This window comes from Lolium perenne, chromosome 4, assembly GCF_019359855.2.
Source record: "Lolium perenne isolate Kyuss_39 chromosome 4, Kyuss_2.0, whole genome shotgun sequence".
NCBI lineage: Eukaryota > Viridiplantae > Streptophyta > Magnoliopsida > Poales > Poaceae > Lolium > Lolium perenne.
The window spans coordinates 389332161-389359725 of record NC_067247.2 but is presented as its reverse complement, the minus strand read 5'-3'; the positions used below and the strand labels follow the sequence as shown (position 1 = coordinate 389359725).

Here is a 27565-nt window from a genome sequence, read left to right as displayed (position 1 = left end):
TCTTAGCCTCGACTCCTTCCCTGTGTTGGAAGAAGCTCTACGGACTACCGATGAGTTTTGTGATCAATATCGGGCTCTAAGAAGAGAAGTGGAGATACTCCAGGAGGAGAATTGCCGTCTCCGAAGAATCTTTGGAATACCACTCAATTCACATCACAAGGTCATCATCGCCAACTTCAGATAACAATGAATCTCTTCGAGTCTTAGTGCAGAATTGCCAAGCTGAGAAACTGAAGCTGAAGGAGATCTGTAAGAAGCGCGGGAGGAGTTCATCACCACCATCGCCGCAGGAGTAATTCATCATCGGTATTGGCATCCCCTTGGTTTGTTCCAAGCTTGGGGGAGTGTCGCGGTATCACATCATCACTATCTTTTACTTTTTACTGTCAAGTAGTGTCATATCATGAGTAGGGAAGTTATCATATAAGATGGGTTGCAGTTTGGAAGTATCTCTCCTTTAGTTGGTTATCTATGTATCCCTTGGTGTGAGTTATCGTTATGGAATATTAATGAGAAGTCTTATCATTTACATATTGCACATCTTATTTTAGTTTGCAATCTCTATTATATGATTTACCTTGAGGTTAGTATTGGTATCACTTTGGGAGCATTGAATAAATCTATTTGGTTTTGGCAAACTTAGCATTGGTCAATAGCAACAACACTTTGAGGTTTAAGTAGAAAAGAGAAATACATGTAGTTGTTTCATTGTCTTTCTTTCTTGTTAGCTCATAGCTTATTATTCTGAAGTTAAAATTGTTTGTGCTTACAAGGAAGATGCATGATTGTTTCTATCACATGTATATTTGTTTGTTTCCCTCAACTCTTATGCTTGCTAATTAACCTTGCTAGCCAAAAACCTGTACTGAGAGGGAATACTTCTCGTGCATCCAAACCTTAGCCCAAACCTATGTCATTTGTGTCCACCATACCTACCTACTACATGGTATTTTCTGCCATTCCAAGTAAATACTTCATGTGCTACCTTTAAACAATTCAAAACTTAGTATCTATTATTTGTGTCAATGTTTTATAGCTCATGAGGAAGTATGTGGTGTTTTATCTTTCAATCTTGTTGGGCAACTTTCACCAATGGACTAGCGGCTTCATCCGCTTATCCAATAATTTTGCAAAAAGAGCTGGCAATGGGATTCCCAGTCCCAAATTAATTAAACTAAATAGACACTCCTCCATGGTATGTGATTGATGGACGGCACCCGAAGGATTCGGTTAGCCATGGCTTGTGTAAGCAAAGGTTGGGGGAGTGTCATCATCATAATAAAACCAAAATAAAAAGGCACTCCTTCATGGTATGAGATTGTTGGCAGGCACCCGAGGATTCGGTTAGCCATGGTTTGTGAAAGAAAGGTTGAAAGGAGTGCCACATAAAATGAAAATAATATGGGAGCCGCTCTTTGAAGGTTGTCTGGCAAGGGGGTTAGAGTACCCGCTACCAGTCGTTGACAACAACAGACACCTCTCAAAATGTTACTTTTATCCTCTTTATATGATTTTAAAACTGAAAAAGCTCTAGCACATGATTTAATCCCTGCTTCCCTCTGCGAAGGGCCTGTCTTTTACTTTATGTTGAGTCAGTAAACCTATTTCCCTCCATCTCAAGCAAGCATTTGAGTAGTTGTGATCAAACCATTATATTGTGATTTGCTTCATCATGTCTTTTACTTTTCCTTGTTTAGTTCAAGTTTTATCTGAATGAATATAGCTTTGCAAGTTATCAATGATTATGAGGAGACTATTATGATTGAGTATGCAAGTTGTGCAATATAAACTTTAACATGAGAGCATTGCTCGATAGATAAGTATAACCCGTTAATTGTTCTCTGACCAAGGTGCCATTGAAATTTCAGAGATCTCTATGCAATGGAAACATCTTTTAAAGTTGCCATGAAAAAGCATTTGGCCACTCTTTTGCAGCAACAATTAGATTATTGGAAGCAAATGGGGAAGATTAAATGGGTAACTTTGGGAGATGAAAATTCAAAGTTCCTCCACTCTATCGCTTCCAGTAAGAATCATATTGCCACTATCATTGAAAACATTGGTGTTCCTGTCATTGATCATACTGCTAAGGCTACTTTGCTTTTGCAAGCTTATAAGGAAAGGCTAGGGCAGTCAGAGAACATTTCTTCTCTTTCTCCTTTTGCACATTTGCTGAATAATAATGGTCTTGATCTTGTTTTCTTGGAAGCTCCCTTCACTCATGATGAAATTGATGCAGTCATCAAGGATTTTCCAAACAACAAATCTCTAGGGCCTGATGGCTTTAATGCTGAATTTCTTAGAAAATGTTGGCCTATCATCAAGAAAGATCTCTATTATATGTGTGATCAATTCCATCAAGGTAATCTTTGCCTTCAAAGCATAAATAGCTGCTACATTACTCTGGTACCAAAGAAGGACAATGCTGAGACTGTCCATGACTTCAGACCAATGTCTCTGCTAAATTGTACCTTAAAGCTTATCACCAAGTTACTGGCTAATAGTCTGCAAACTGTTATTCAGAGCATTATCCATGAGAATCAATATGGATTTATAAAGTCTAGAACTATTCAGGATTGCCTAGCTTAGGCCTATGAATACTTGCATTACTATCATAAAGCTAAAAAGGAGGTAGTGGCTTTCAAGATTGATTTTGAAAAGGCTTTTGATAAAGTAAATCACTCCTTCATTTTGGCAGTACTAGAGGCAAAGGGTTTTGGCCCTGTTTGGTGCTCGTGGATAAAGCAAATTATGGCTTCTGCAACATCTTCTGTGTTGTTGAATGGTATCCCTTGATCCTTCTTGCAGTGTAGAAAAGGGGTAAGACAAGGTGATCCTCTATCACCTTTACTGTTTGTCCTGGCTGCTGATGTGCTGCAATCACTTGTCAATGAAGCAATGAGTAATGGTTTTCTCACCAGACCCATGGCCTTACAGTGCTCCACAATTTTTCCTATCCTACAATATGTTGATGACACTCTTGTCATCCTACAGGCAGATGTGCAACAGCTTAGGCATCTCCAGCAGTTGCTCCAAGTTTGTGGAGATATATCTGGTTCGGATGAAGCCTGGTGATCAGGGGGATACGTGAGCACCCCTTCTCTGCTCGACACGTGTCTAACGACGTTAGCATTGTACACGCATCGACGTGGTCCAGCGCGTCGAGTGTAAGGGCGGAGAGACGCGGGGAAGGCGCACGGCGGCGAGCTTGGCCGGGGAGACACTGGCGCGACCTCAGATGCGCGAGGTGGATGCCGACGAGGTGGAGGTGGAGGCCGGCGAGGTAGTGGCCGTTAGTGAGTAGCAGAATCCAACGGTGGTGGACCAAATCCAACGGTGATAACTGGGTGCTCACGTATCCCCCTGATCACCAAATCCACTCTCATATCTGGTTTGAGAGTTAACTATTCCAAATCTAGCCTAATTCCAATCAATGTTGTTGAGGAAGGAGTCACAACTCTCACTGCAGCGCTTCATTGTCAGCAAGGGAGCTTGCCTTTTACACATTTGAGACTGCCTTTAAGTACAACCAAGCCTAGAAAAGAATTCTTCCTACCACTCATTCAGACTATTCAGAGAAGGCTCCCAGCTTGTGCTATGTGCATAAACTATGGCAGTAAATTAAGGATGGTTAATTCAGTTCTTGCATCCCTGCCTATGTTTTATCTTTGTTCTCTAAAGATTTACAAATGGGTGATTGAAGAAGTTGATAAGTATAGAATACACTATTTGTGGAGAGACAAAGACTTGCAGAAAAAGACACCTCCTCTTGCTTCTTGGGACTTAGTATGTCAGCCAAAAGATCAAGGAGGATTGAGAGTTCTAAATCTTTTAGTTCAGAATGACTGTTTGCTCATGAAGCATCCGCATAAATTCTATAGCAGAGCTGATCTGCCTTGGGTGAAAATGTCTTGGGAATTATATTATGCCATCTGTCTTCCTCCAGCTAGAACTAGAGAAGTCTCATTTTGGTGGAGAGACTTCTTGAAAATGCTTCGAACCTTCAAAATTTTGGCTGAATGTGATTTCATCCAAGGAAACTCCATTTTTCTTTGGAAGGATAGATGGGCTGCTCACACCCTGAAGGAAACATGGCCACACCTTTATTCCTTTTGTAAAGATGAAGATATTTCTATTAGCCAGGCTTTGCCTGCTCATGATATGACTGATCTTTTTCATCTTCCTCTTTCCGAAGAGGCTTTGCTGCAATTCCAACTTTTCCAAGCAATGCTCTTGAATCTTGAGCTAGCTGCTGGTTTTGATGTTTGGACAGTTTTTGGGAATTTTGTGGCCACAAAAGCTTCTAGAGTCTATAAGTATCTCATGGATTTGGGTGACACTATACGAGCCTTGAAATGGATGCGGAAAGGTTGTTGCCAGCAGAAACATAAGGTTTTCTTCTAGTTGTTGATTCATAATCGTCTTGATACTAGAGCCATGTTACAAAGGAAGAACTTTTTCATGGATAATTACTCTTGTATACTGTGTGGACATGACGAGTTAGAAACCAGGAATCACCTGTTCTTCCAACGTCCGTTTGCCCAGATGTGTTGGCGATACCTTTGTCCAGATTGGACTCTTCCTCAGTAGGTGGATATTCAAAGTCTTATCACAAGCTGGAAGCTTTCCCTCAATGTCCATTTTTTTATGGAGCTGATCATGCTGACAACTTAGGCTATCTGTACTAATCAAAATGACCTCGTCTTCCAAAGCACTCCACCAAGTCTCTACAGATGTCGAAGAAAGTTCAAGAATGAAGTCTCGTTAAAGTCTTGGGCTGAGAGATTTCAATAATCCCAGATAAGTTTGTTCCTCTTCATCTTCTTCCTTTAGGCTTAGGACCTGCTAGATACTAGTAGTTAGCTAGCTATTGCTTATCTCTAGCAATATACTTCTTTTGTACGTATAATCTTTTGAAAATTTTATAAATATACACAGTGAGAATTTGCCTCAAAAAAAAAAAAAAAAACAGGCAAGGCAAACGAGCAGCAATGACGACAGTGCGGTGCATACGTGACATCTTTGCGCGGACGCCCACAACGCGGCGACGACGGGGCCGGCACGCCAAGGGCGCCGCGGCTCGACTCAGAAACGGCGAATGGGTGACGACCCCGCTGACCGGACACGCGTCGCCCCGACCAGCCGCCACCCCACGCGGACACGGCACACGAGGTCTCACGCGCCGCAGCAGCAAAAGCCGCGGGGCCCCACCCTCCCTGACGCTCTCTCCCGAAACAAGCAACCACCACAAACAAAACAAGCCGCCGGCCGGTTTGCCCTCCAGCAAAGGAAGGAAACGCAAAGGGACCGACGCTCCTCCGCCTCCCTCGCCCTCCCCCTCCTCGCCGCCGCCCGCCGCCGACTCGCTCCGGGTGCCGCACGCACGCGGCAGCGGCACCCGCCATGGCCAAGGACAAGGGCAACGCCCCGGACCTGCTCGACTGGGTCGGCCCGGACATCTCCGCCGCCATCTTCCGCCTCCTCCACAACCCCGCCGACCTCCTCCGCGCATCCGCCGCCCAGCGCTCCTGGCGCAGATTCGGTACGTCCCTCCCCACCCCCTCGCTTTCCCTACCAAATGGAATGGAAACGAACGGCGACCCCCTCCTCGCCGTCACCCGCTCGCTACCCCCAACCACGCCGGTTTACATTACATACATCTCCTCCTCCCCCACCCCCACACGCAGTGGTGGAGAACGACTTCTGCAGGAACCTCTGCGAGCGGCTGTGCCCGGAGGCGGCCACCCTCGCAGCCGCAATCGAGGTGAGCAGATCATCCCCGCCGCCGCCGCCCGCCTCCCCCGAGTCCAGCGGCGACGCGGGGGCCCGAGCGGCGGAGGCGGAGTTCCGGATCTACGCGCACCTCTGCGGCGAGCTCCTCCCCAACGCCGGGCCCTCCATCGACTGCATCCTGCACTGCGTCGGCGCCTCCTCCACCGACAACTTCCCCGACGAGACCATCGAGAACACGCTCGAGCCGCAGGACCGCATCAACCACCGCCCATCATACTGGTCCAGCGGCGGACAGGACGACGGCGCCGTGCCCGAGACGCTCACGTACAGGCTCTGCTCGGACATCTGCGTCGTCCACGAGATCAAGCTACAGCCGTTCAAAGGTAACCCTTATGATTATGCTGCTCATAACTAACCTGTGTAGACCATCCATTGCCTTCAATACTAATAATGTCTATGCCGCTATTGGACCATCAATTGTCTTCAATTATGTCTATGCCGCTCTTGGACACTCAATTGTCTTCAATTATGCCTTCGTACTAGTGTACCTACGCTGTCGGATTCTCTCCGACCTGCTTTCGGATTCGCGCTGTCGGATTCTGTCCGACTGCGAATCCGACCGTTATCTTGCCAATAAATAGCCCGCCGTTGGATGGATGGATATGTTCCGCGGGGTCATATATGTTAGTTGAGACTTGCTGCCAAATATGAGTTGCTACCATTACCCAATATGTGCAATTTTAGGTGTATAACTTTACTCCTCATTCTACCCCAAAACGACACCTATTAATAGGATTTTGAAATAAAGTAGCAACCGTGTTCCGCAAGTTGCTGCAGCTCCAAGGACAAGGACACGGGTTGTACGCATTATTAACATGAACGCCATTCTGATAGGCGACACGTGCTTCATTGGCTACTCTTAAAAGTTTCAGATTTTTTTTTTTAAATAAAATTTGGAGGTTGACCACCCTCTGAATTAAAATGATGCACTCCACCCTCTTTTTATTAAATTCACAAAATTTCAGATCTATAGACCAACAAATTTCAACTTGTCAGGCGATTGATTATGTTGCCTTTTGTTTCGAATTGCCAGCATACTTTCAGATTGGCCAACCTATATACTCTTCAAGGATGGTCCGATTCCGGATGGGCCACTGCAAACTTTCTCGTGGATCCGAGTCATTTGTCACGGAGGAGGATGAGAACCAGGCAGTTATTGCTGATGAAAACTATTTGTGGACTTACACCTCGCCCGAGTTCCCTATGCTGCAGGTGAGTGACGCCTTCCTTTCTCTTGTTGATCTACCTACTGCAAATTAGCTCCTTTGCCTACCATGATTAATTTCTTTGTATGTGTATCACTGTGTTAATTCTCAAACAGGTGAATTTGGTGGATTTGTTTGGGTTGTTGTAAATTAATATTCATCATTAGTTTTGTCGAAAGTTACTTGTCTCTCCTTATTATTTACATCATTTCGTAAATACTTGACATATCTCACAAAAAATATTTCTCCCAAAATAGGCGTCCCAGTGCACTGTTTCTCTCATTTCCACTAATATTTATGTAGCTCCATATCAGCCCAACCGCACAGCTGTTTTTAACCTACATCAGCAACGCAATCTTGAGGGCCATGAAGCTCCCACAATATTTCTGCCTAAAATGGCTGAATATAGACACGTTGTTGCAGTGGCCAACTTGCCAAGTATTTTGGAACCATGATAGTCAAGCGAGGTAGTTATCAATATAAAAAGCTAAACCAGCATCTAGGTGTACATAGCAAAAATGTATGGTTCCTGAGCTCAGCTTTGATAATGGTTTTATTTCATAATGTGACGGAGACATTGTGATTACTTGAGAGGTCATTCTAGGAATGTGAAGTTGATGTGGATGTATATTGGAGGAAAGCATATTGAAGGATGAAGGGGGAGATAGTGCTGCGGTAAGGCAAAGAACCTGCCGAGGAGGTCAGTTCAGACACGGCAACTGCAGAGGACGACCTAAAATTGTGTGTCGTAGGAGCTGCACCTGCCAGTCCAGAATAGCAACTGGATATAATTAGGAAGGGTCATTTAGAGTACCCCCTCTGTTCCTAAAAAAGCTTCTCAACTTTGTCTAGATACAGAGGTATATAGACATGTTTTAACTATAGGTACATCCGTATCTAGAAAAAGTTGAGAAGCTTTTTTTTTGGAACGGATGGAGTAGGTAAGATATAATCCAAATCAGGTTTGATGACAGAGTAATAGTTGGTTTAAAGTTTAAGGAAATGGTTTAGAGTTTAGACTTAGAGTAAGTTCAGGTCAAGCAATCTGGACACAAAGGGCACACTTGTCCTCCCTTGGGCTCTACAAGGTTTCCTTGCAATTCAGGTCGGTTTGAAAAATAGAAAAATAGATCCAATCAATTTATGATCTACATATATCATGATGGAATAATTGCACATCCATTCCTAGTCAGGGTTTATTGTTGGCAGATATTCAGGAATGGAAATAGCAATTGGTTCCACTTCCATAATTGTTAGGTCTTGTGGCTGCCCAAGGTTTAACTGGTTGTTCAAATTGGAAACCAGCAAAAGAATTGGCCTGGTTCTGAATGTCCAACCATGTTATTTTTCTTTCGCAGCTGGTTGCTTTTTATGTGCTTTGTGTTTTGATACCAGTGATATTGTTATGTAGTAAATCAACATGCGGGCCAACATGTAGTAAATCAATTTATGATCTACATATATTTTGATATCTTATGCTATCTAATTTGGTGTTGCAGGAAAATTCACTACAATCGTTTAAACTGCCGCGCCCAGTCCTTTGCATTGGTGGTGTAGTGAAAATTGAACTGCTGGGAGGAGTGCAGAAGCAAGCCAGTGATGATCGGTATTACATTTGGTAAGTTCAAAATGACATCATGCAGAAAATGGCATGCTTATATATCTTTGGAGATTGGGTATTGCTGCATTCAGGCTGGGTCTAGTAGGTGCCACCTAACACAACGAAATCATGTGCCTCGGGACCTTACTTCTATTAAATAATGATCACCGTGCAATTTGTCCTTGCATTAACTTTTTTGCTGCATACAAACTCCATGAGATCCTTGTATGTGCAGAATGTATAACTTAGAAGATGCACTTGCCTATTTGTCGCTTAAAACAATTCCAATGGAGTATGCTTCATGACTGTTGTTGTCGTTTTGATCTAAAACCTGTAGTAGAGTTTGCTATGTATCTGTACTTGCAACATTTCCCTCGATATGTATACCCGCAATTGCTTGAAATGCTAATCACCTGTCTCCACGTTGCACGTTCATAGTGTCTGCCATGCTCAAGTGGTCGGCCGTTCACTTTCACCAGTCCTCATGGTCGACATCTCCGACGATGGTGGCCGCTCAATCCTCAAGTACCTGCCGGCAGCCAGAGGTCTGTGTGCGGAGGAGGTGATGCAGAACAAGTCGATGGACTCGTTGGAGTGGCACGCTCTCCTCGACAGGTACAGGAACATGAGGCATCTGGCGATCATGCAGGTTCTCATGGGGCATGCACGGTTCAATGAACAAGACGGCGGCGTCGGGCTCTTTGAACAGCATGAATTAGGCGGCGGGGACGTCTCGGACGACGACCATTTCGCCTAGGCTTGGTTGCTGTTACAGGGCTGTGCAGCAGCAGCTGCAGAGACTGCTGTTTCTTATACTGTTGTTGTAGTAGATCCTTGCAGGACATACCTGAACTTGTGAACCCGCCGTATGTAAAACTAGTTGAGGAACGACATGGCTGAGAAGAGACAGCTGTTGTTGTGGTGGAGAGAGTATAGAGTGAAAAGAGTTTATGACAATGGGTTGCAACTTGGTTATATCTTTGGTGGTGCTAATGAGCTCTGGTCTGTTCTTGGTTTATTTCCTCGTCGGTGATGTTGGGTCGGATGGATTGCTGAACCTGAATGCAACGGCGCACTATGATGATGGCTGCGGGGACGATGGACGCGCCTAGCTGGAGGATGGCGGCGGCCATGTTCTCGTTTTTGCAGCCTGTGTTATTTGAGCGGAGGCGTAGGGCGCCCCGATACGAGGGTGGAGGCGCTCCGGGAACTATGGTGGTTGGGGCGTTGGGCCGCAGCGAGCACACAACATGTGGCTGGATCCAGCTTCTTTTTGGTTGTGGCCGATAAAATATGCGGCGGTTCTTGGCGGCCGGGTAGTGCATGGACAAGGGGCCGTGCTGGCGGCGGCCGGCGGGGCGGCGACCGTGGCGTTCGTGTGACAGCCAGATGCGGGCACGCCGCTCAGATCTGAAGAAAGCCGGAACGCGGCTCAGTGTCTACTGGGCCTAGTGCTGTCCTACTGGCCGCCTGGGCGGCGGTACTTTAGGTTATGTAGCGACCACCATGGATTGGTTCCCTCTTCTCAGGGTATTCTCGCCGGTGTTAGGAGGGGTTGAGCACCCGATCTATGAGTGAGGTTTTTAACAGAAGTAATGTTTTTTTATAAGATCATATTAGACTGCTTAGATTGGTCATAGTGGGAGTAACATAGCTAGTAACATTACACATCTCAAGGCATTTTGGTGACATGACATGCGAATAAATGAAGAAAGAGAGTGAGGTGATAACTAGCTATGTTACCATAACATCACACACCCCAAGGCAAAATGAATCTACAACATAATAAATGATACAATGCATGACACCACATATAAGTTACTACCCACTATGAAGGTAGTAACCTAGTCTAGTAACATGACATATGTTACTAGTCTAAGTTACTCCCCACTATAACCATCCTTAAGAGTTTTGGGTACTTGTTTTCTTTTGTTTCCTAAATTAATGGCGATGATATCATCTATAATAATTGATCTTCGGCCCATCTTTCTATGACGAGATCTTCCTCCGACGTTAATGATGGTGTTGGAAGATTAAAGTTCTATAGATGTAATTCTTTGAATCTTTGTTTGCCGGATCGATCAAGAATCTGTTCTCATGGTTGCCGTGAGGACTTTTGTCTTTGCAATATTTTTCATGAATTCTACGTTCTCGATAATATTGATTCGTACTCTTAGTCTTCAGCTTTTGCCTGGCATACTAGTGTTGTTATTTTTGCCGATGGTGATTGACTATTTCAATGGCTATGAACGTGCATGACTCAAACTAAAATTATGAAAGAATCTTCATTGGTATTTACATATCCATGGTTTCGTTTCTATTTTCGGCTCCGTTCAGGAAAGTACAAGATTGTGTCAAGGAAGATGAAAAAGTTTGAGAACCTCGAAAATTTGTTGGTTTCTTTCGAACTTTATTTTGTAATACTAGGAAAAGTGCCCGTGCGTTGCATCGGGAGAAACAAAAAATCAAACGCTCATATAAGTCATCAGTGATAACCATAGATAATCTAACTATTGAAAATTAGCTTTTCTTGACGAGAACGCAATCGTTCTAATGTTTGGTTTTTGGCACCTAGTACGGCTCCAGGAGAGAGGCAACCGTGACCGATGCAGGGAGTTGAGCGTTAGGCTCGGCTGTAGTGGGTTATCGACGGTTGAAGTGGGTGTGGTGCGACACTACGGTATCACTGAGGTGGCAACAACCGTGTGGGCGAACATGGATGGACTGACCGTTATTTTTACATATGCGGTGGCAACGGTTATAATTTAGATAGAAAATCAAGGACAATAAAAAACGGACGAACAAGAATGTAAGGAAAATAAATACATTGCTACTTGTCATAAAGAATTTTTATAGAGTAAAATAAATTTTTTTCTTGATGGCAAAAATGTTCTCGACATGCTTCATGAGACGAGACGGAGCGAGTAATATAGTACAAATAACATTTATGGTTTTTTGAATGAGTAATTTAGAGTATCTCATAAGGACTTGGCCAACAATCTCTTTCCTTGGATACTTTTTTTCGGAAAAAAAGAGAAATTTTAACTGTACTTGTTCGTATACACGGTTCACGGAAGTTTTTCGATAAAGGGAATATATTAATATCAAGAAGATACCAATTATACCCAGCCTCTGCAACAACGCACCACCCTAATGGCACTACAGATGCACACAGCCAAAAAAAGGAAAAGAAAACTAAGAAACAAAAGTCCCGCTACAGTATCTCGGGCCTAACAACAGCAATATACATCCACCACCATGACAACACCTGAATTACAGACTCTCCAAAAAACGACGCCTTCAAGAAGGGAACAGTGCTCAAACACCGTCGTCGCCCGATCAAAGATCTTAGGTTTTCACCCTGAAGATAGTCCCCACTCTCAAAACAATGCCTCCACCAAGGTCACTGCCAGGCACAACCAGTTAAGGCCAGATCTTGGGTTTTCACCCTGAAAGGTAGGACTCTGCGCTTCACCTGTGTTGCCGCCCCCACTTCCAAACCGCTGTTGTGAAGCCGGGACACCAAGCAAGCCCCTCAACAGCGCGGAGACTTGAACCTCCCTTAACTAGTCCTCCCCTCCGGCCTTTAAGAAATTCTCTTCTTCCGACTTTCATCATGGATCCATAGTCACTTGATGTCAACACAGAAAAAGAGCTTCGCGCCGCTCCCTCCAGAACCAAACGGTCGGAATAAACGCATGGGTGCGCACGACCGAATACCTCCGATCCAGCAAACTCCAGGCAAAGCGCTGTTACATTCGCCGGCGGAGCCTTCCGGAACTCAACCCTCCGGCCAGATCACGAGTCCAGGCCTCCGGTAGGTCCTCCTCTTCACGCAAGAGAGGCCCTAGGACCGCCACCTTTATTCAGGTCGGACCCCCACGTCGGCGACCATCCTGGGCTGGCCAACCCAACCCTCCACCGGCGACACCATCGCCGGCTTCCAAGCACCTCTATCGCACCTGACGCCCGCCACCTGCCACCAGGTCGACGCCGTCACCGCCATCCAGGGCCGCCGCCCTTTGTGCCGTGATCCAGACCTTGAGGAGGAACAGCACGAGATCCACCCCCATCACCACCCGCCCGGCGATGCCGAGGCGAGGAAGGAAGGAGAGGATCGCGCCGCCAGGATCCAGGGCCGCGCCGCCGCCCCCAAACCGCCTGCCCGGTGAGACCGCGGCGAGGAACGGAGGAGAGAGCCGCGCCGCCATGGTTCCATGGCCGCGCCGCCGCCCCCATCATCGCCCGCCCGGCGAGGCCGCGGCGAAGACGTGATGAGATGGCCGCGCCGCCATCAACCGCCGGGTTCCGGGATCATCCCCCCGGCGCGGAGGCGTGCCTCCTACCGCCGCCCCAGGGGACCGTGCGCGGATCCCCGCCGCCCCCATCACCGGCCGCGCCAGGCTTCGCCGGCGGCAGCCTCAGGGGACGGCTAGGAGGGAGGAGGAGGGGGAAGGGAAGGCGGCGGCGGGGGGTTAGGGTTCCGCCCCGAGTCGCCCTAGAGGGGACGACCCGAGCGGTTGGTTGCCTGCTCGGCAACCACGGTTCACGGAAGTATCACAGTATTTCTCTACTTTTTATAACGCATATCTAACACGATGACATGGTCACTACGAGCGTCTGTAAGTCAATCACTCCATTGAGACTATATCATAATTCAGAACATAAATCACTCAATCCACCGGAGAAGTTAGCAGATCTTCGCACTCGCGCATCACCATAGAAGCATATTCCTCTAGGTGCTGAACCTCATGTTACGGGTATTATTTTCTTCACTTGTATTGAGACAGGAAAAGAATTGAAAAGCTAATTGAATATTATCCGCTGGTAGAGGAAATTCAGCAATTGTTCGCTTTTTATTGACAATGATAATAGACCGTGCTGATGCCTACTGACATGCATTAATCATGATGAATAGATCCAACAGGTTTTCATTAACAGGGGAGCAAAGCGTTTGATTTGGATCTGGGCAGCTGCTGCACCAAGAACAGATCGCAGTCCAGTCTCTTGCAGTTGATCGATCACGATGCTGCTATATAGTATCGAATAAAACGGTCTCTTATTTTTTTGGGAATAGGGGGCTGCATAGACGACTTGAATCCCACCTGCGCGAGAGGGCGATTGGCGGTGCCGGAGAAGACCCCCGACCTGGAGTCTGCCCCATACCGGCTTCACCGGCGCTGCCTCCACCTGCTTCTGGATGGGCTTGGGAAAAGGCTTCCAGATTGTCGCGGCGACCTTTGGCTCTCGCACCAGAACTGCCCTCGCGTCCACGTTCGCCTCCGGCGACGCGATGTTGTGCGAGGTCTTCCACTATTCCTGGCGGCGGAGGATCTGGGGCTGGAGGAGAACGACAGGTCGGGTTCGCTTGCTTTTTTTTTTGTTTGTCGAAACGGGCCGAACCGTTTTTTATGGACTTCACTTGCCGGTGGCATTTGGTGTAATTACAGCGAAAATCAGGAGCAGAAACAGACGGACGAACAAGAAGCTTTATTTTCTTTATTATTAGGTATAGATATAGATATAGATATAGATAGGAAATATACCCGTGCGTTGCTACGGTATTAAAAAAAGAAACACGTAAGCATTGTTTCAGATAGCGTCACGATAAACATCATCCCTCTTATTTCTCTCTTCTCAGCTATGATGCACGAAAAGTATTTTTCTTTGGGCCGTCTCACGTTTACCCTTTCCTTGCACAAAACATCAACGTGTCTACTTTGGTTTTTTGGTTTCGCCGCTACAAACATTGATCTTTTATTGTGTAAATGTCTCCTCAGTGAGATCTTTTTTTTTTGCAGGCGTCTCCTCAGTGAGATCACTCCCTATTAATCTCTACCTAATAATTAAAATAAAAGAGCTACTCTCCAATATTTGGGCCAAAAATTGTAGCTTGTTTTGGGAATTTTTAAGACTGTTCTCCGTGCAAAAAATACAACACACGTCAGTACTGTAAAAACTGAAGTCAGTGTGTCAATGCACGAAGCAAAGCATCTAGGTGCTTGCCGTGATTGATTGAGCTGCACGTGCTCCTCTTGATCTTATCGCAGCCATGACGGAAACATCACGATGGCCCATGCATGTCCCCGTGGTGTGTACATGTATGTCGATGTTGTCTGTATGGCACTGCATCTTGCAACAAGCAGACCAAGTTTAAGAATACAAAATTTTCAACCATGAACCTAATAAAATCCAGGCCCGAAAGAACAGGAAAAACAGGGGAAAGGTACGAATGAGGTCTGGTGTGAGGTCGCTCTCCCGCGCTTCGCCCATGGGCTTGGCGCTAGTGAGCTCATGTTCGGCCAGCTCCGCTGCCACTCCCGGATGTGCAGCCGCAGCACCGAGGCTGCCAGGGCCACGGGGTTGAAGACAACGTCGCTGAACGGCCTGGTGCTGGACACGGCCTGGGATCGGGATAGCCACAGCGGCAACGGAGCCTGGCGCTGCATCTGCTTCGAAGACAGGTGCCGAACACATGAATCGATCCAGATCCAACCAGGGACATAAAAAGAACTCGAGATTGGAGAGGGCAAAGAGGTAAGGATGTACTCCGTATCTGTGCCAATCTGGGCCGGCGTGCTAAGGGATCGAAGAACTCCTGTCCTGGAGCGGCTGCGGGAGCACGACAGGTGGTGCGAGGTCAGACAAAAGGCAGGAACAGTCAGAGCACCACGCAGGCCGCAGCTCGGCATCGGATTTGGGAGGGGAAAGTGAAGATGTCAGGACGAACAGCTTTTTTTTTTTGGTTCGATGGGTAACGCTTCGGATGACTTACCGGTGGCACACCATGTAATTTTGACAAAATATAAGGGTAAAGAAAAACGGACCAACAAGAAACCTTATTTTCTTTATTATTAGGTATAGATATAGATTTGAAGTCAGCTCATGTCTTTACCATGTACTATTTATTACTATAAATATATGTGGTATTGATTAAAAAAAGAAACAGTTTTGGAACATAGGGAGCATATAATTTGATTATTTTATTTAATAAAACATCGCAATATTAGTAAAGTTATCTGCCCTCGATTCAATCCATCTCCGCCGTCCGGTACCTTTCTTCTTCCTCTCCAAGTCCCAACTCGTGGAGTCCAACGCCGCGGCTCCTCACCGATCCCGGCCGCCCAACCCACTCCGAACCCTCCGCTTCCCACGCGCATCGCCGCCATCGCCGTTCCCGTTCCTCCTTCCTGCTGGGTTTTTCAGGTACGAGCTTGTCATCACCCGCTGACTAGCTTAGACCCCCACTGACCTCCGCGATTTTTGGATGTGCGCAACCATCTAGATCTGCCCCTGTGGAGCAGTACCGGCGGAAATCGGATTTGGTACTTTGTTACTACGCAAAAATCCGCCGCTGGATTGACCTAGCGTGTTCTGGAAGTCTGTCGGCTTTGTTAGCGTAAGATGAGTTGGATCTTGCTAAGGGCAGCATGGTTCTCCCATGCCTTGTGGCTGTTTATTCTGGGATTCGGGTTCAGCTGTTTTAGTTATGGCAATTAGGCTTAGGAATAATTGTTGTGGCCTAGCTTGGTGAAGGGTAATTGTACATTATACCGATTTACAGGATGTACTGTTGGCACAGCGTTTCATCAAATTACTTGATGCTAAGACAATGGGCCTTGCTACTTGCGACTAGCTGGAGTGGACACCAGCCCATTTTTATGTTTATGTTAACTGAACACTCTTTGGTCCAGTTTGACCTTGGGAAGTCATTGAGACACTCGATACTACCCAGTGTAGCACTCTAGGACTTGTCCTGTACATCTGAATAACATGGTTTTATCACCTATATATGGTATCTAAATAATATGGTTACCAGATCAGTTGCAAAATCGGATCCTGCCAAGGGCAGCCTGGGTCTCCTATCCCATTTTGGCTGTTTATTCTAAGATTAAGGTTTCGGGATTTTGGTTATAGCAATTTGTCTTTAAGAAAATTTATTGCGGTCCAGATTAAAGTCGACTATACTGATTTGTAAGAGGCACTGCTGGCATAGCGTTCCACTACCAAATTAGCTGATGTCTAGCTGAATGGGAAACTATATTTGTGTTGATTTATTCCAAATTATCACCCCAAGATGTTTCCCTGTCCTGATCAATCTTGGGCACCATTTAGGCACATGATTCTATATATTGCTTCATTTGTGACATCTCATGGTACCGTGGCTTCATTTGTAACGATCAGCTACTCCATATATTGCTAGACCTAACTTAGCTATTGTCCCGCCATCAGTTTTGCAGGCCTCATGAAGAAATATGGAAAGTCATGTGTTATTTTGATATGTTGTAGCACTATGTAACCTGCATTTATTTTTCTTGTCAGTTAAGGGTGTGATCATGTCTTCTTCAATGGAGTCAACATACCTTCCTGCTACTACTGAGTCAATTGCAAAAGCTCAGGAGGCTAAGGATGCTTCAGCGTCGATTTCAATCCTTTACCGTGTGATTCAAGACCCGTCTTCTTCTCCAGATGCACTGAGAACAAAAGAGCTTGCGATTACTAACCTTACAAACTACCTCACTAAAGAGAACCGAGCTGAGGATCTGCGGAATCTTTTGACCCAGCTCAGGCCATTTTTCTCACTGATTCCCAAGGCCAAGACTGCAAAAATTGTCCGTGGAGTCATTGATGCTGTCGCCAAGATTCCTGGAACATCTGATCTTCAGATCTCACTCTGCAAGGAGATGGTGGAATGGACCCGTGCAGAGAAACGGACGTTCCTTAGGCAGCGTGTGGAGTCAAGGTTAGCGGCCCTTCTATTAGAGAATCGGGAGTACACTGAAGCCCTTACCCTCCTTACTGGTCTTATCAAGGAAGTCAGGAGACTTGATGACAAGTTGCTTCTTGTGGACATTGACCTATTGGAAAGCAAACTCCACTTCTCTCTGAGAAACCTGCCGAAGGCCAAAGCTTCATTGACCGCTGCAAGAACAGCGGCTAATGCCATTTATGTTCCACCAGCTCAGCAGGGCACTATTGATCTGCAGAGTGGAATCCTTCACGCTGAGGAGAAGGATTACAAAACTGCTTACAGCTACTTCTTTGAAGCATTTGAGGCTTTCAATGCACTCGAGGACCCAAGAGCTATCTTCAGCTTGAAGTATATGCTCTTGTGCAAGATAATGGTTAACCAGGCTGATGATGTGGCTGGAATAATTTCATCTAAGGCTAGCCTGAAGTATGTGGGTCCTGATGTTGATGCCATGAAAGCTGTAGCGGATGCCTACTCTAAAAGATCTCTCAAGTATTTTGAAACCGCCCTTCGTGATTATAAAGCTCAGCTTGAGGAGGATCCTATTGTTCACAGGCATCTTTCATCACTGTATGATACCCTGCTGGAGCAGAATCTCTGCAGGTTGATTGAGCCATACTCGAAAGTGGAGATTGAGCATATCGCACAGATGATTGAATTGCCCATTGATCATGTTGAGAAGAAGTTGTCACAGATGATCCTTGACAAGAAATTTGCTGGTACTCTGGATCAAGGTGCTGGTTGCCTCATTATCTTTGAGGAACTCACAACCGAGGCTATCTTCCCTGCTACACTCGAAACTATTTCAAACGTTGGGAAGGTTGTGGACAGCCTTTACATGAGGTCCGCGAAGATCATGGCTTGAAGGGCAGTATTCGCGTGATAGTTTATCTGTTGGATATGATTTTATCTTGTTACATTGAGTCTTTCAAGACACCTAATCCTGTATGTCAACACTTTATTCTGCATGTATTTTAGTCTACCTTAGACAACAGGATAATGTGTTGTTTCAGTGTGGTTGACGTGTAGCCGTGTACTTCCTTTTTCTACCTTGATGAAGTTCGGCCTTAGGCCCTTCGAAAAATAGTTGGTCCAACTATAAAACCGAGTTATGCTACTGCTACATTTTTTTTAACGATTGTCCATTAACTTGTTTTTTTTCGTATGAGCATAGTAATAATGCTTAAAATACAAATATACAATGGTGACTTGGCAAGAGGTGCTTTTCCATCTGTGTGCTGAGGCTAGACCCTGTATTGTTGGTGCTGCTGTGAATATTGAAATCCATGCTTGTAGTTACTGTGACTCTTGTGTTATACCTTCATGTCAGCTGCCGCCCTGTGTGCAGTGATTTCTTTCTAGCGATCCTGTTGTGCTGACATAATAACAAGTTAAAGCGTACACTGAGATTGAAAAAAGGATACACTAGCAAGGATCCACACCCTAGTGCGTACACGTATAATTTTTCTTTAAGAGTGTTTCTGAAAAAAAAAAACTCGACAACTATAGCGAGCCATCAAGCAGACCCCTGCCATCAAGTAAACCCCTTAGAGCATGTCAACAGCTAGAGCAAGCCATCAGGTAACCCCAGAGCATGTCAACAGCTTGCGTTTTGCCCTGGAGCGCTATCAGAAGTGTCATCTTATGTTTGCTGAGCGACTCTTCTAAAAACTCTGCATCCCGTTCATAGGGTTCTCGCCTTGCCACTGGCGCTACTTCTGATTATGAGCCAAAGAATTGATTTGATCTCATTTATCTCTTATCATGAACCGCCGGAATGTCAAAAACTGTAGTTCTCTTCATGTGCAAGTCCGTCATTTCCTACAAGAACTTCTCCAGACCATAGATCAAGTTCTGCAAAACATGTGGTGATGTTTTCAGTGGATAAGGCACTGTCAAGAATACTACAGAAAAGTGCAGTATCACTATCAGGTACCTTCAACCGAATCACTTTCCGTATTGCCAGAATTAGTCCTGGCATAAGACACCGAACATTTGTAACATCATGCTTCAAGGTGTAAATCTGAAATAATATTCGTAATGTGCTTAGTTCATCCAAAGTTCAGTCAAGTATATTGGCTAGAACTTAAGTACCTCTCCAGGGCCTGACAAAATGACGGATGTGCTTGAAGCAAGCCCTGGAAGAACCATGGTGTGCACACGTACTCCATCTTCTCCGAGTACCTGACCTCTTGACTTTTCAACACCAGCAAGTCAGTTTGTGAAACATATCATTTACTGTTATTTCAAATGTTGTAGAGGTGAAAAATGGATTAGTATATACAAGAATATGAGAATGTCTTCCAAAGCACTAGCAGTCGGTGTTCCTGACTAAAAATCGCACGAAAGGAAAATTTCTGAATATTTTTGTCACACTTACTGGATTATCAGAGTCCATATCTTCCCTGTTGTATATCTGACCAAGATCAGATATGTTGTTTGCAATCTGTATTGCATCTTGCGATGGCAAGTCCTGTGAATCTGAAACATCAGCCTAGTAATGTGCACATTGCTCATAACACATCTTGACACTAGTGACTGTCATGATACAGAGGGTTTAATTTGTCAGTAATGCTTCCTACCGATGGGTTAGGTCTTGATTCCACAATCTCGACATTGTTGTAGTGGAATGAGGCCTGGATTGCAGCTTGTTGAAGGAGTACCGAGCCTATTGACAGCGTCGGAGCGACCAAGCAACCCTGATCATGGAAGTTTTCATGTTCTAATAACTCTGACCATGGTAAATTTTAGAAATAAGTCGGCGATGATAGTCATACCATGCTTGCTTTGTCACAGAATGCTGACAGCTCAGTCACTATATCCATCTCAATTTTTGGAACGTATACGATGCTGCTTAAGCCAAATGCTGCTGCCTGCATGAAACCATTTTTTTCCTTCACTAAATCACTATTTATGGAGTTTTTTTCGATTAGGAGTATATAACTATTTATGGAGTTAGGTTCAGATTTTATAAATAAAGATCTTATCCTGGATCTTGGAGGGGAGTAATGAATAATTAAACAATCTATGCGTTTAGTTCTGAATGACATTATATATTTCCTTCTGTCCTCTGAAATGACTTGTTTGAGTGAGGTGCTATTAGTTTGGGTTAGGCTACCTCTAAATGAATCTGCATTTGCACTTCTGGATGCTCGTAATGCCGGTACGTTCGTTAGATGACGTACCTGCTTGACATTGTCGTAGACAAGAGAAGGTTCACTGAAATCGACAACCACGCCAGTTCCTCTTGACTGAAAAGAGCAGAATTTGCGGTCAGCGCGCGTTAACGCTCTCCCGGAAAGAATCATACATATACGACAAACCTACATTTCACAGTGAAGATGCAAACTAGTACCTGTGCTATGGATCCCAGAACCATGGTGAGATCATTGAGCACGGGGATCTCCAAGGGTTCTTCCATGCCACTTATCTGACGAGACAAAACCAGCAATTACAAACTGCGGAGTAGGAGGCCGTGAACAGAGTCCAAGCACAGGGGAATCGTTACACTGTTCGAACGAGCGGCGAGCAAGATCAAGTACCTCTCCTGCATCCTGCCCAATGCACTGGGTATCAATGGCGCCCGCGAGCTCCATCCCCCTCGCCATGCTCACCGCCGCAATCGCCGCCCTTCCGATCTCCTTTGTGGCGCCGACGATGACCACCTTAGCTCCCAATGTTGCCAGGGAACAGTGTCAGCGGCCGATATATAAGTGTGACCTCTGAAATAACTCGAGCTACGATCCCCACTCCCCAGGATGTGCTACCTTGATTGTGCTCTGCGACGGCGGCGCCTGCCCGGAGGCAGCGGAGCAGGAGACCTTGGCCGCGCCTCTCCTCCCGGTGGAGGCCTGCACGCGCGCTCTGGTGCGGTGGTGGTGGACGAAGTAGCGGCATGACGAAGCGGCCGCGCTGGCTCTGCAGGGGGTGGAGGTCGAGCAAGGGAGGAGGTTCAAGCAGCTGCGCCCTCCCATTTTTTGAGATAACGGTAGAAGATTACGCTTGGGTGCACTGCTCTGCGCACACGGACACACCATACGTAGCCGTGCCCTGCCAACTGCCATAGCGAACGGTTTTTTTTTAGCTTGCTCACTCCGACCACAATTGGCTACGGGATGCCAGTCGGGTGGTGCATTAGTTTTTTTTTTCTTTTTTTGAGAATTCTCCACCACTTTATTGACTATCGATTCTGTATCTCAGACATCTCCACTCGTTGGCGCTCCCCACCCAAATCCGACGAATGTTTCGTCCGGATTGGAGGCAAATTTGGCCCGGGGAGCCCATTTTTCCGAGCGGCGAGCCCAAGACGGATGTATAGTTTTTGACAAAATACGACGAATTCGAACAGAAGTAGGCGAAACTCATGCAAATATAAGCGAAATTTAGTGATATTTAACTTATATAGGCGAGTTCGTACATATATAGGCCGAATTCGACATATATTTGAATTCGGCGACATGGAAACATGAACTTAAACTAAAAGCGGCCTCCTACATGCCGAAATGGCGGTAGAAGGCCGTGTAGTCCGCGTCGTCGCCGTCGTCGCTCGAGCTGGCGGCGTCCTGGGGCGGCGCCGCCTCGTACCAGTGGCTCGAACCCTGGCCAGGGACGCCGGCGCGTGGCGGTGTCGGCCGGTAAATCTCGTCGTCGCTGCTCTCCTCGAGCTTGATCAGCTCGACGGGCATGGGCGCGACATTCGTTGGCGCGGACGGGCGGCGGCGCGCGGACGGCGCGTTGTCGCGCGGCAGCCGAGTCCGGCGGCCGCCGGCTGGCTGCTCCGCCTCTTGGCGCTCGATCCCGCCTGGACCACTCCAGTGCGGCGTCCTCGGGGAGGCTGTTGTCGGCGGGCACCAGGTCCGTGAGCGACCTGGCGATCGCCTCCGCCACGGCGGCTTCCTCCGCGCGCTTCGCCTCCTCCTCGGCGAGCTTGTTGGCGGCGATGTTGATGGCGGCCGCGGCGGCCTCCTTCTTCGACGACTTCCTCTTCCGCCCGCGCTGCGAAGAGGAAGGCTCATCGCGGATGACGAGGGCGCCACTGCTGCGCCCTCTGGTCGGCGGTGGCGACGCCGGTTCCTTCTTGACGATCGAAGGAGACGGCCACTCCTTCTTGACGGTGGTCGGCGTCGACCCGCCGGACCTGGACGCCGACCTCGAACCAGACGATGAGGAGGATGGCGCCATCCTCCTCGGCATCCACGAACTACCTTGCCGGCACGACACGGTAGCCGCCACCGGCGGCGGCATCCCCAGGACGGGGGAGTTCCCATCCTTGATGTGCGCGAGCACATTCTCGAGGGTGCGGCCAGGCGCGCTCCATCATCGGCGGCGGCCGGCGGCGTTGTTCCTTGCCGGAGGAGGAGGAGGGCCGTCGTACGCGGCGAGTTCGCGTTCGTACCTGCGCCGGAAGAACACGGTCCACGCTTCGTAGTTGTCGGGATGAAGTGTGGATCTGCGCGCTGCTCGTCACTGAGAGTGACGAGCACCTCGTCGATCACCGCTTCGAGTGCGCCCCCACCCGTTGGCGGCGGCGGGATCGGCACGCTGCCTGCGCTCGGCCTCCATCCTCCCGGCTCGCGGAAGTCCGGCGGTGCAGGGTAGCCCGCCGCGTGCAGGAGTCGCCCCTCTGATACGTCTCCGACGTATCGATAATTTCTTATGTTCCATGCCACATTATTGATGTTATCTACATGTTTTATGCACACTTTATGTCATATTCGTGCATTTTCTGTAACTAACCTATTAACAAGATGCCGAAGTGCCAGTTCCTGTTTTCTGCTGTTTTTGGTTTCAGAAATCCTAGTAACGAAATATTCTCGGAATCGGACGAAATCAACGCCCAAGTTCCTATTTTCACCGGAAGCATCCAGAACACCCGAGAAGGACCAGAGGGGGGGCACTGGGCCCCCAGACCATAGGCCGGCGCGGCCCAGGCCCTGGCCGCGCCGCCCTATGGTGTCGTCGCCCCTTCGACCCTCCTGCGCCGCCTCTTCGCCTATATAAAGCCCCTGGATCGAAAACCCTGAGACGTTCGACGAAAACCACAGAAACCTTCCAGAGCCGCCGCCATCGCGACGCCAAGATCTGGGGGATAGGAGTCTCTGTTCCGGCACGCTGCCGGAGCGGGGAAGTGCCCCCGGAAGGCTTCTCCATCGACACCGCTGCCATCTCCACCGCCATCTTCATCACCGCTGCTGCTCCCATGAGGAGGGAGTAGTTCTCCATCGAGGCTCGGGGCTGTACCGGTAGCTATGTGGTTCATCTCTCCTATGTACCTCAATACAATAATCTCATGAGCTGCTTTACATGATTGAGATTCATATGAGTTTGTATCACAATTTATCTATGTGCTACTCTAGCAATGTTATTAAAGTAGTTTTATTCCTCCTGCACGTGTGTAAAGGTGACAGTGTGTGCACCGTGTTAGTACTTGGTTTATGCTATGATCATGATCTCTTGTAGATTGCGAAGTTAACTATTGCTATGATATATTGATGTGATCTATTCCTCCTACATATGCATGAAGGTGACAGTGTGCATGCTATGTTAGTACTTGGTTTAGTCTGTTGATCTATCTTACACTAAAGGTTACTAAAATATGAGCATTATTGTGGAGCTTGTTAACTCCGGCATTGAGGGTTCGTGTAATCCTACGCAATGTGTTCATCATCCAACAAGAGTGTAGAGTATGCATTTATCTATTCTGTTATGTGATCAATGTTGAGAGTGTCCACTAGTGAAAGTGTAATCCCTAGGCCTTGTTCCTAAATACTGCTGCGTTACTACTGCTTGTTTACTGTTTTACTGCGTTACTACTGCTGCAATACTACCACCATCAACTACACGCCAGCAAGCTATTTTCTGGTACCGTTGCTACTGCTCATACTTATTCATACCACCTGTATTTCACTATCTCTTCGCCGAACTAGTGCACCTATTTGGTGTGTTGGGGACACAAGAGATTTCTTGTTTTGTGGTTGCAGGGTTGCATGAGAGGGATATCTTTGACCTCTTCCTCCCTGAGTTCGATAAACCTTGGGTGATCCACTTAAGGGAAAACTTGCTGCTGTTCTACAAACCTCTGCTCTTGGAGGCCCAACACTGTCTACAGGAAAGGAGGGGGAACGTAGACATCAAGCTATTTTCTGGCGCCGTTGCCGGGGAGGAAAGGTAAAAGGTACTCACACTCCGGATCTCGGCTACTAAGCTATTTCCCGGCGCTGTAAGTACTCGAAGCTATTTCCTTTAGATCCTGCAATTGCATCTTTTTGTTTCTTGTTTACACTAGTTTGGCATAATGGACAGCAATGAGCTTCTTATTCTATTTCCTGATTTAAGACATGGATGGTTTGATGCGAAAATTAAAAAACCCATGGAACATATTAATATGAATGCTTTGAACACTATTGTTGCTAATGCTATGGAAAATTCTAAGCTTGGGGAAGCTGGCTTTGACGAGCATGATCTTTTTAGTCCCCCGAGAATTGAGGAGAAAATTTATTTGATGATACTTTACCTCCTATTTATGATGATTATAATGATAGTGGTCTTTTGGTGCCACCTACTATGGAGAGTAAATTTTGTTGTGATTATACTATGCCTCCAACACTTGATGAGAATAATAATGATAGCTACTTTGTTGAATTTGCTCCCACTACAACTAATAAAATTGATTATGCTTATGTGGAGAGTAATATATTTATGCATGAGACTCATGATTTATGTGATAGTTATATTGTTGAGTTTGCTCATGATGCTACTGAAAGTTATTATAGAGGAAAATATGGTTGTAGAAATTTTCATGTTACTAAAACACCTCTCTATGTGCTGAAATTTTTGAAGCTACACTTGTTTTATCTTTCTATGCTTGTTGCATTATGCTTCTTGAACTTGTTTACTTACAAGATTCCTTTTCATAGGAAGCATGTTAGACTTAAATTTGTTTTGAATTTGCCTCTTGATGCTCTCTTTCGCTTCAACTACTATTTCTTATGAGTGCATCATTAAAACTGCTGAACCCATCTTAATGGCTATAAAGAAAGAAATTCTTGGGAGATAACCCATGTGTTATTTTGCTACAGTACTTTGTTTTATATTTGTGTCTTGGAAGTTGTTTACTACTGTAGCAACCTCTCCTTATCTTAGTTTTGTGTTTGGTTGTGCCAAGTAAAGCCGTTGATAGAAAAGTAAGTACTAGATTTGGATTACTGCGCAGTTCCAGATTTCTTTGCTGTCACGAATCTGGGTCCACCTCCCTGTAGGTAGCTCAGAAAATTAATCCAATTTATGTGCATGGTCCTCAGATATGTACGCAACTTTCATTCAATTTGAGCATTTTCATTTGAGCAAGTCTGGTGCCATTTTAAAATTCGTCAATACGAACTGTTCTGTTTTGACAGATTCTGCCTTTTATTTCGCATTGCCTCTTTTGCTATGTTGGATGAATTTCTTTGATCCACTAATGTCCAGTAGCATTATGCAATGTCCAGAAGTGTTAAGAATGATTGTGTCACCTCTGAATATGTTAATTTTTATTATGTACTAACCCCTCTAATGAAGTTTATGAGAAGTTTGGTGTGAAGGAAGTTTTCAAGGGTCAAGAGAGGAGGATGATATACTATGATCAAGAAGAGTGAAAGCTCTAAGCTTGGGGATGCCCCGGTGGTTCACCCCTGCATATATCAAGAAGACTCAAGCGTCTAAGCTTGGGGATGCCCAAGGCATCCCCTTCTTCATCGACAACATTATCAGGTTCCTCCCCTGAAACTATATTTTTATTCCATCACATCTTATGTGCTTTACTTGGAGCGTCTGTATGCTTTTATTTTTGTTTGTGTTTGAATAAATTGGATTACATCATGCTTGTGTGGGAGAGAGACACGCTCCGCTGTTGCATATGAACACATGTGTTCTTAGCTTTTAGTATTCATGGCGAAGTTTCTTCTTCGTTAAATTGTTATATGGTTGGAATTGGAAAATGATACATGTAGTAATTGCTATTAATGTCTTGGGTAATGTGATACTTGGCAATTGTTGTGCTCATGATTAAGCTCTTGCATCATATACTTTGCACCCATTAATGAAGAAATACATAGAGCATGCTAAAATTTGGTTTGCATATTTGGTTTCTCTAAGGTCTAGATAATTTCTAGTATTGAGTTTGAACAACAAGGAAGACGGTGTAGAGTCTTATAATGTTTTCAATATGTCTTTTATGTGAGTTTTGCTGCACCGGTTCATCCTTGTGTTTGTTTCAAATAACCTTGCTAGCCTAAACCTTGTATCGAGAGGGAATACTTCTCATGCATCCAAATACTTGAGCCGAACAACACTATGCCATTTGTGTCCACCATACCTACCTACTACATGGTATTTCCTGCCATTCCAAAGTAAATTGCTTGAGTGCTACCTTTAAACAATTCAAAATTTATCACCTCTGATTTGTGTCAATGTTTTATAGCTCATGAGGAAGTATGTGGTGTTTATCTTTCAATCTTGTTGGGCAACTTTCACCAATGGACTAGTGGCTTCATCCGCTTATCCAATAATTTTGCAAAAAGAGCTGGCAATGGGATTCCCAGTCCCAAATTAATTAACAAAAATAGACACTCCTCCATGGTATGTGATTGTTGGACGGCACCCGAAGGATTCGGTTAGCCATGGCTTGTGTAAGCAAAGGTTGGGAGGAGTGTCATCATAATAAAACTAAAAATAAAAAGGCACTCCTTCATGGTATGAGATTGTTGGCAGGCACCCGAGGATTCGGTTAGCCATGGTTTGTGAAAGAAAGGTTGGAAGGAGTGCCATCCAAAAATAAAATAAAATGGGAGCCGCTCTTTGAAGGTTTGTCTGGCAAGGGGGTTAGAGTACCCGCTACTATTCGTTGACAACAACATACACCTCTCAAAACTTTATTTTTATGCTCTCTTTATGTTTTCAAAATCAAAGCTCTAGCACAAATATAGCAATCGATGTTTTCCTCTTTGAAGGACCATTCTTTTACTTTTATTGTTGAGTCAGTTCACCTATCTCTCTCTACCTCAAGAAGCAAACATTTGTGTGAACTGTGCATTGATTCTTACATACTTGCTTATTGCATTTGTTATATTGCTTTGCATCGACAACTATCCATGAGATATACATGTTACAAGTTGAAAGCAACCGCTGAAACTTAATCTTCTTTTGTGTTGCTTCAATACCTTTACTATGAATTATTGC

The 27565-nt window shown here is 45.8% G+C and overlaps 3 protein-coding genes across 4 annotated transcripts; 2 read left to right on the top strand and 1 right to left on the bottom strand.

Moving 5' to 3' along the window:
• The first annotated feature begins 5298 nt into the window (after positions 1-5298).
• Positions 5299-9616, top strand: LOC127297381 (F-box protein At4g00755). The gene is made up of 5 exons (XM_051327687.2): positions 5299-5542; positions 5688-6116; positions 6827-7005; positions 8498-8616; positions 9037-9616. Exons 1-5 carry the CDS (start codon positions 5404-5406, stop codon positions 9353-9355), a joined length of 1185 nt encoding a protein of 394 aa, XP_051183647.1. The 5' UTR covers positions 5299-5403; the 3' UTR covers positions 9356-9616.
• A 6004-nt stretch (positions 9617-15620) lies between these two features.
• On the top strand, positions 15621-18485 carry LOC127297379 (26S proteasome non-ATPase regulatory subunit 11 homolog). 2 transcript variants are annotated; one of them, XM_051327683.2, is made up of 2 exons: positions 15621-15804; positions 16921-18485. In XM_051327683.2, the coding sequence occupies exon 2, from the start codon at positions 16935-16937 to the stop codon at positions 18213-18215; it is 1281 nt and encodes a 426-aa protein (XP_051183643.1). In that variant the 5' UTR covers positions 15621-15804; positions 16921-16934; the 3' UTR covers positions 18216-18485. The 2 variants fall into 2 exon arrangements, with proteins under 2 accessions (XP_051183643.1, XP_051183644.1); XM_051327684.1 differs by having other exon boundaries at positions 16831-18485.
• A 274-nt stretch (positions 18486-18759) lies between these two features.
• LOC127297380 (dihydrodipicolinate reductase-like protein CRR1, chloroplastic) lies at positions 18760-21377 on the bottom strand. Its single transcript, XM_051327685.2, has 10 exons — positions 21118-21377; positions 20893-21015; positions 20706-20780; positions 20536-20601; positions 20128-20223; positions 19933-20049; positions 19731-19823; positions 19445-19546; positions 19287-19373; positions 18760-19204 (listed from the first exon to the last, which is right to left on the bottom strand). The coding sequence occupies exons 1-10, from the start codon at positions 21322-21324 to the stop codon at positions 19172-19174; spliced, it is 999 nt and encodes a 332-aa protein (XP_051183645.1). The 5' UTR covers positions 21325-21377; the 3' UTR covers positions 18760-19171.
• Between the last annotated feature and the right edge of the window lie 6188 nt (positions 21378-27565).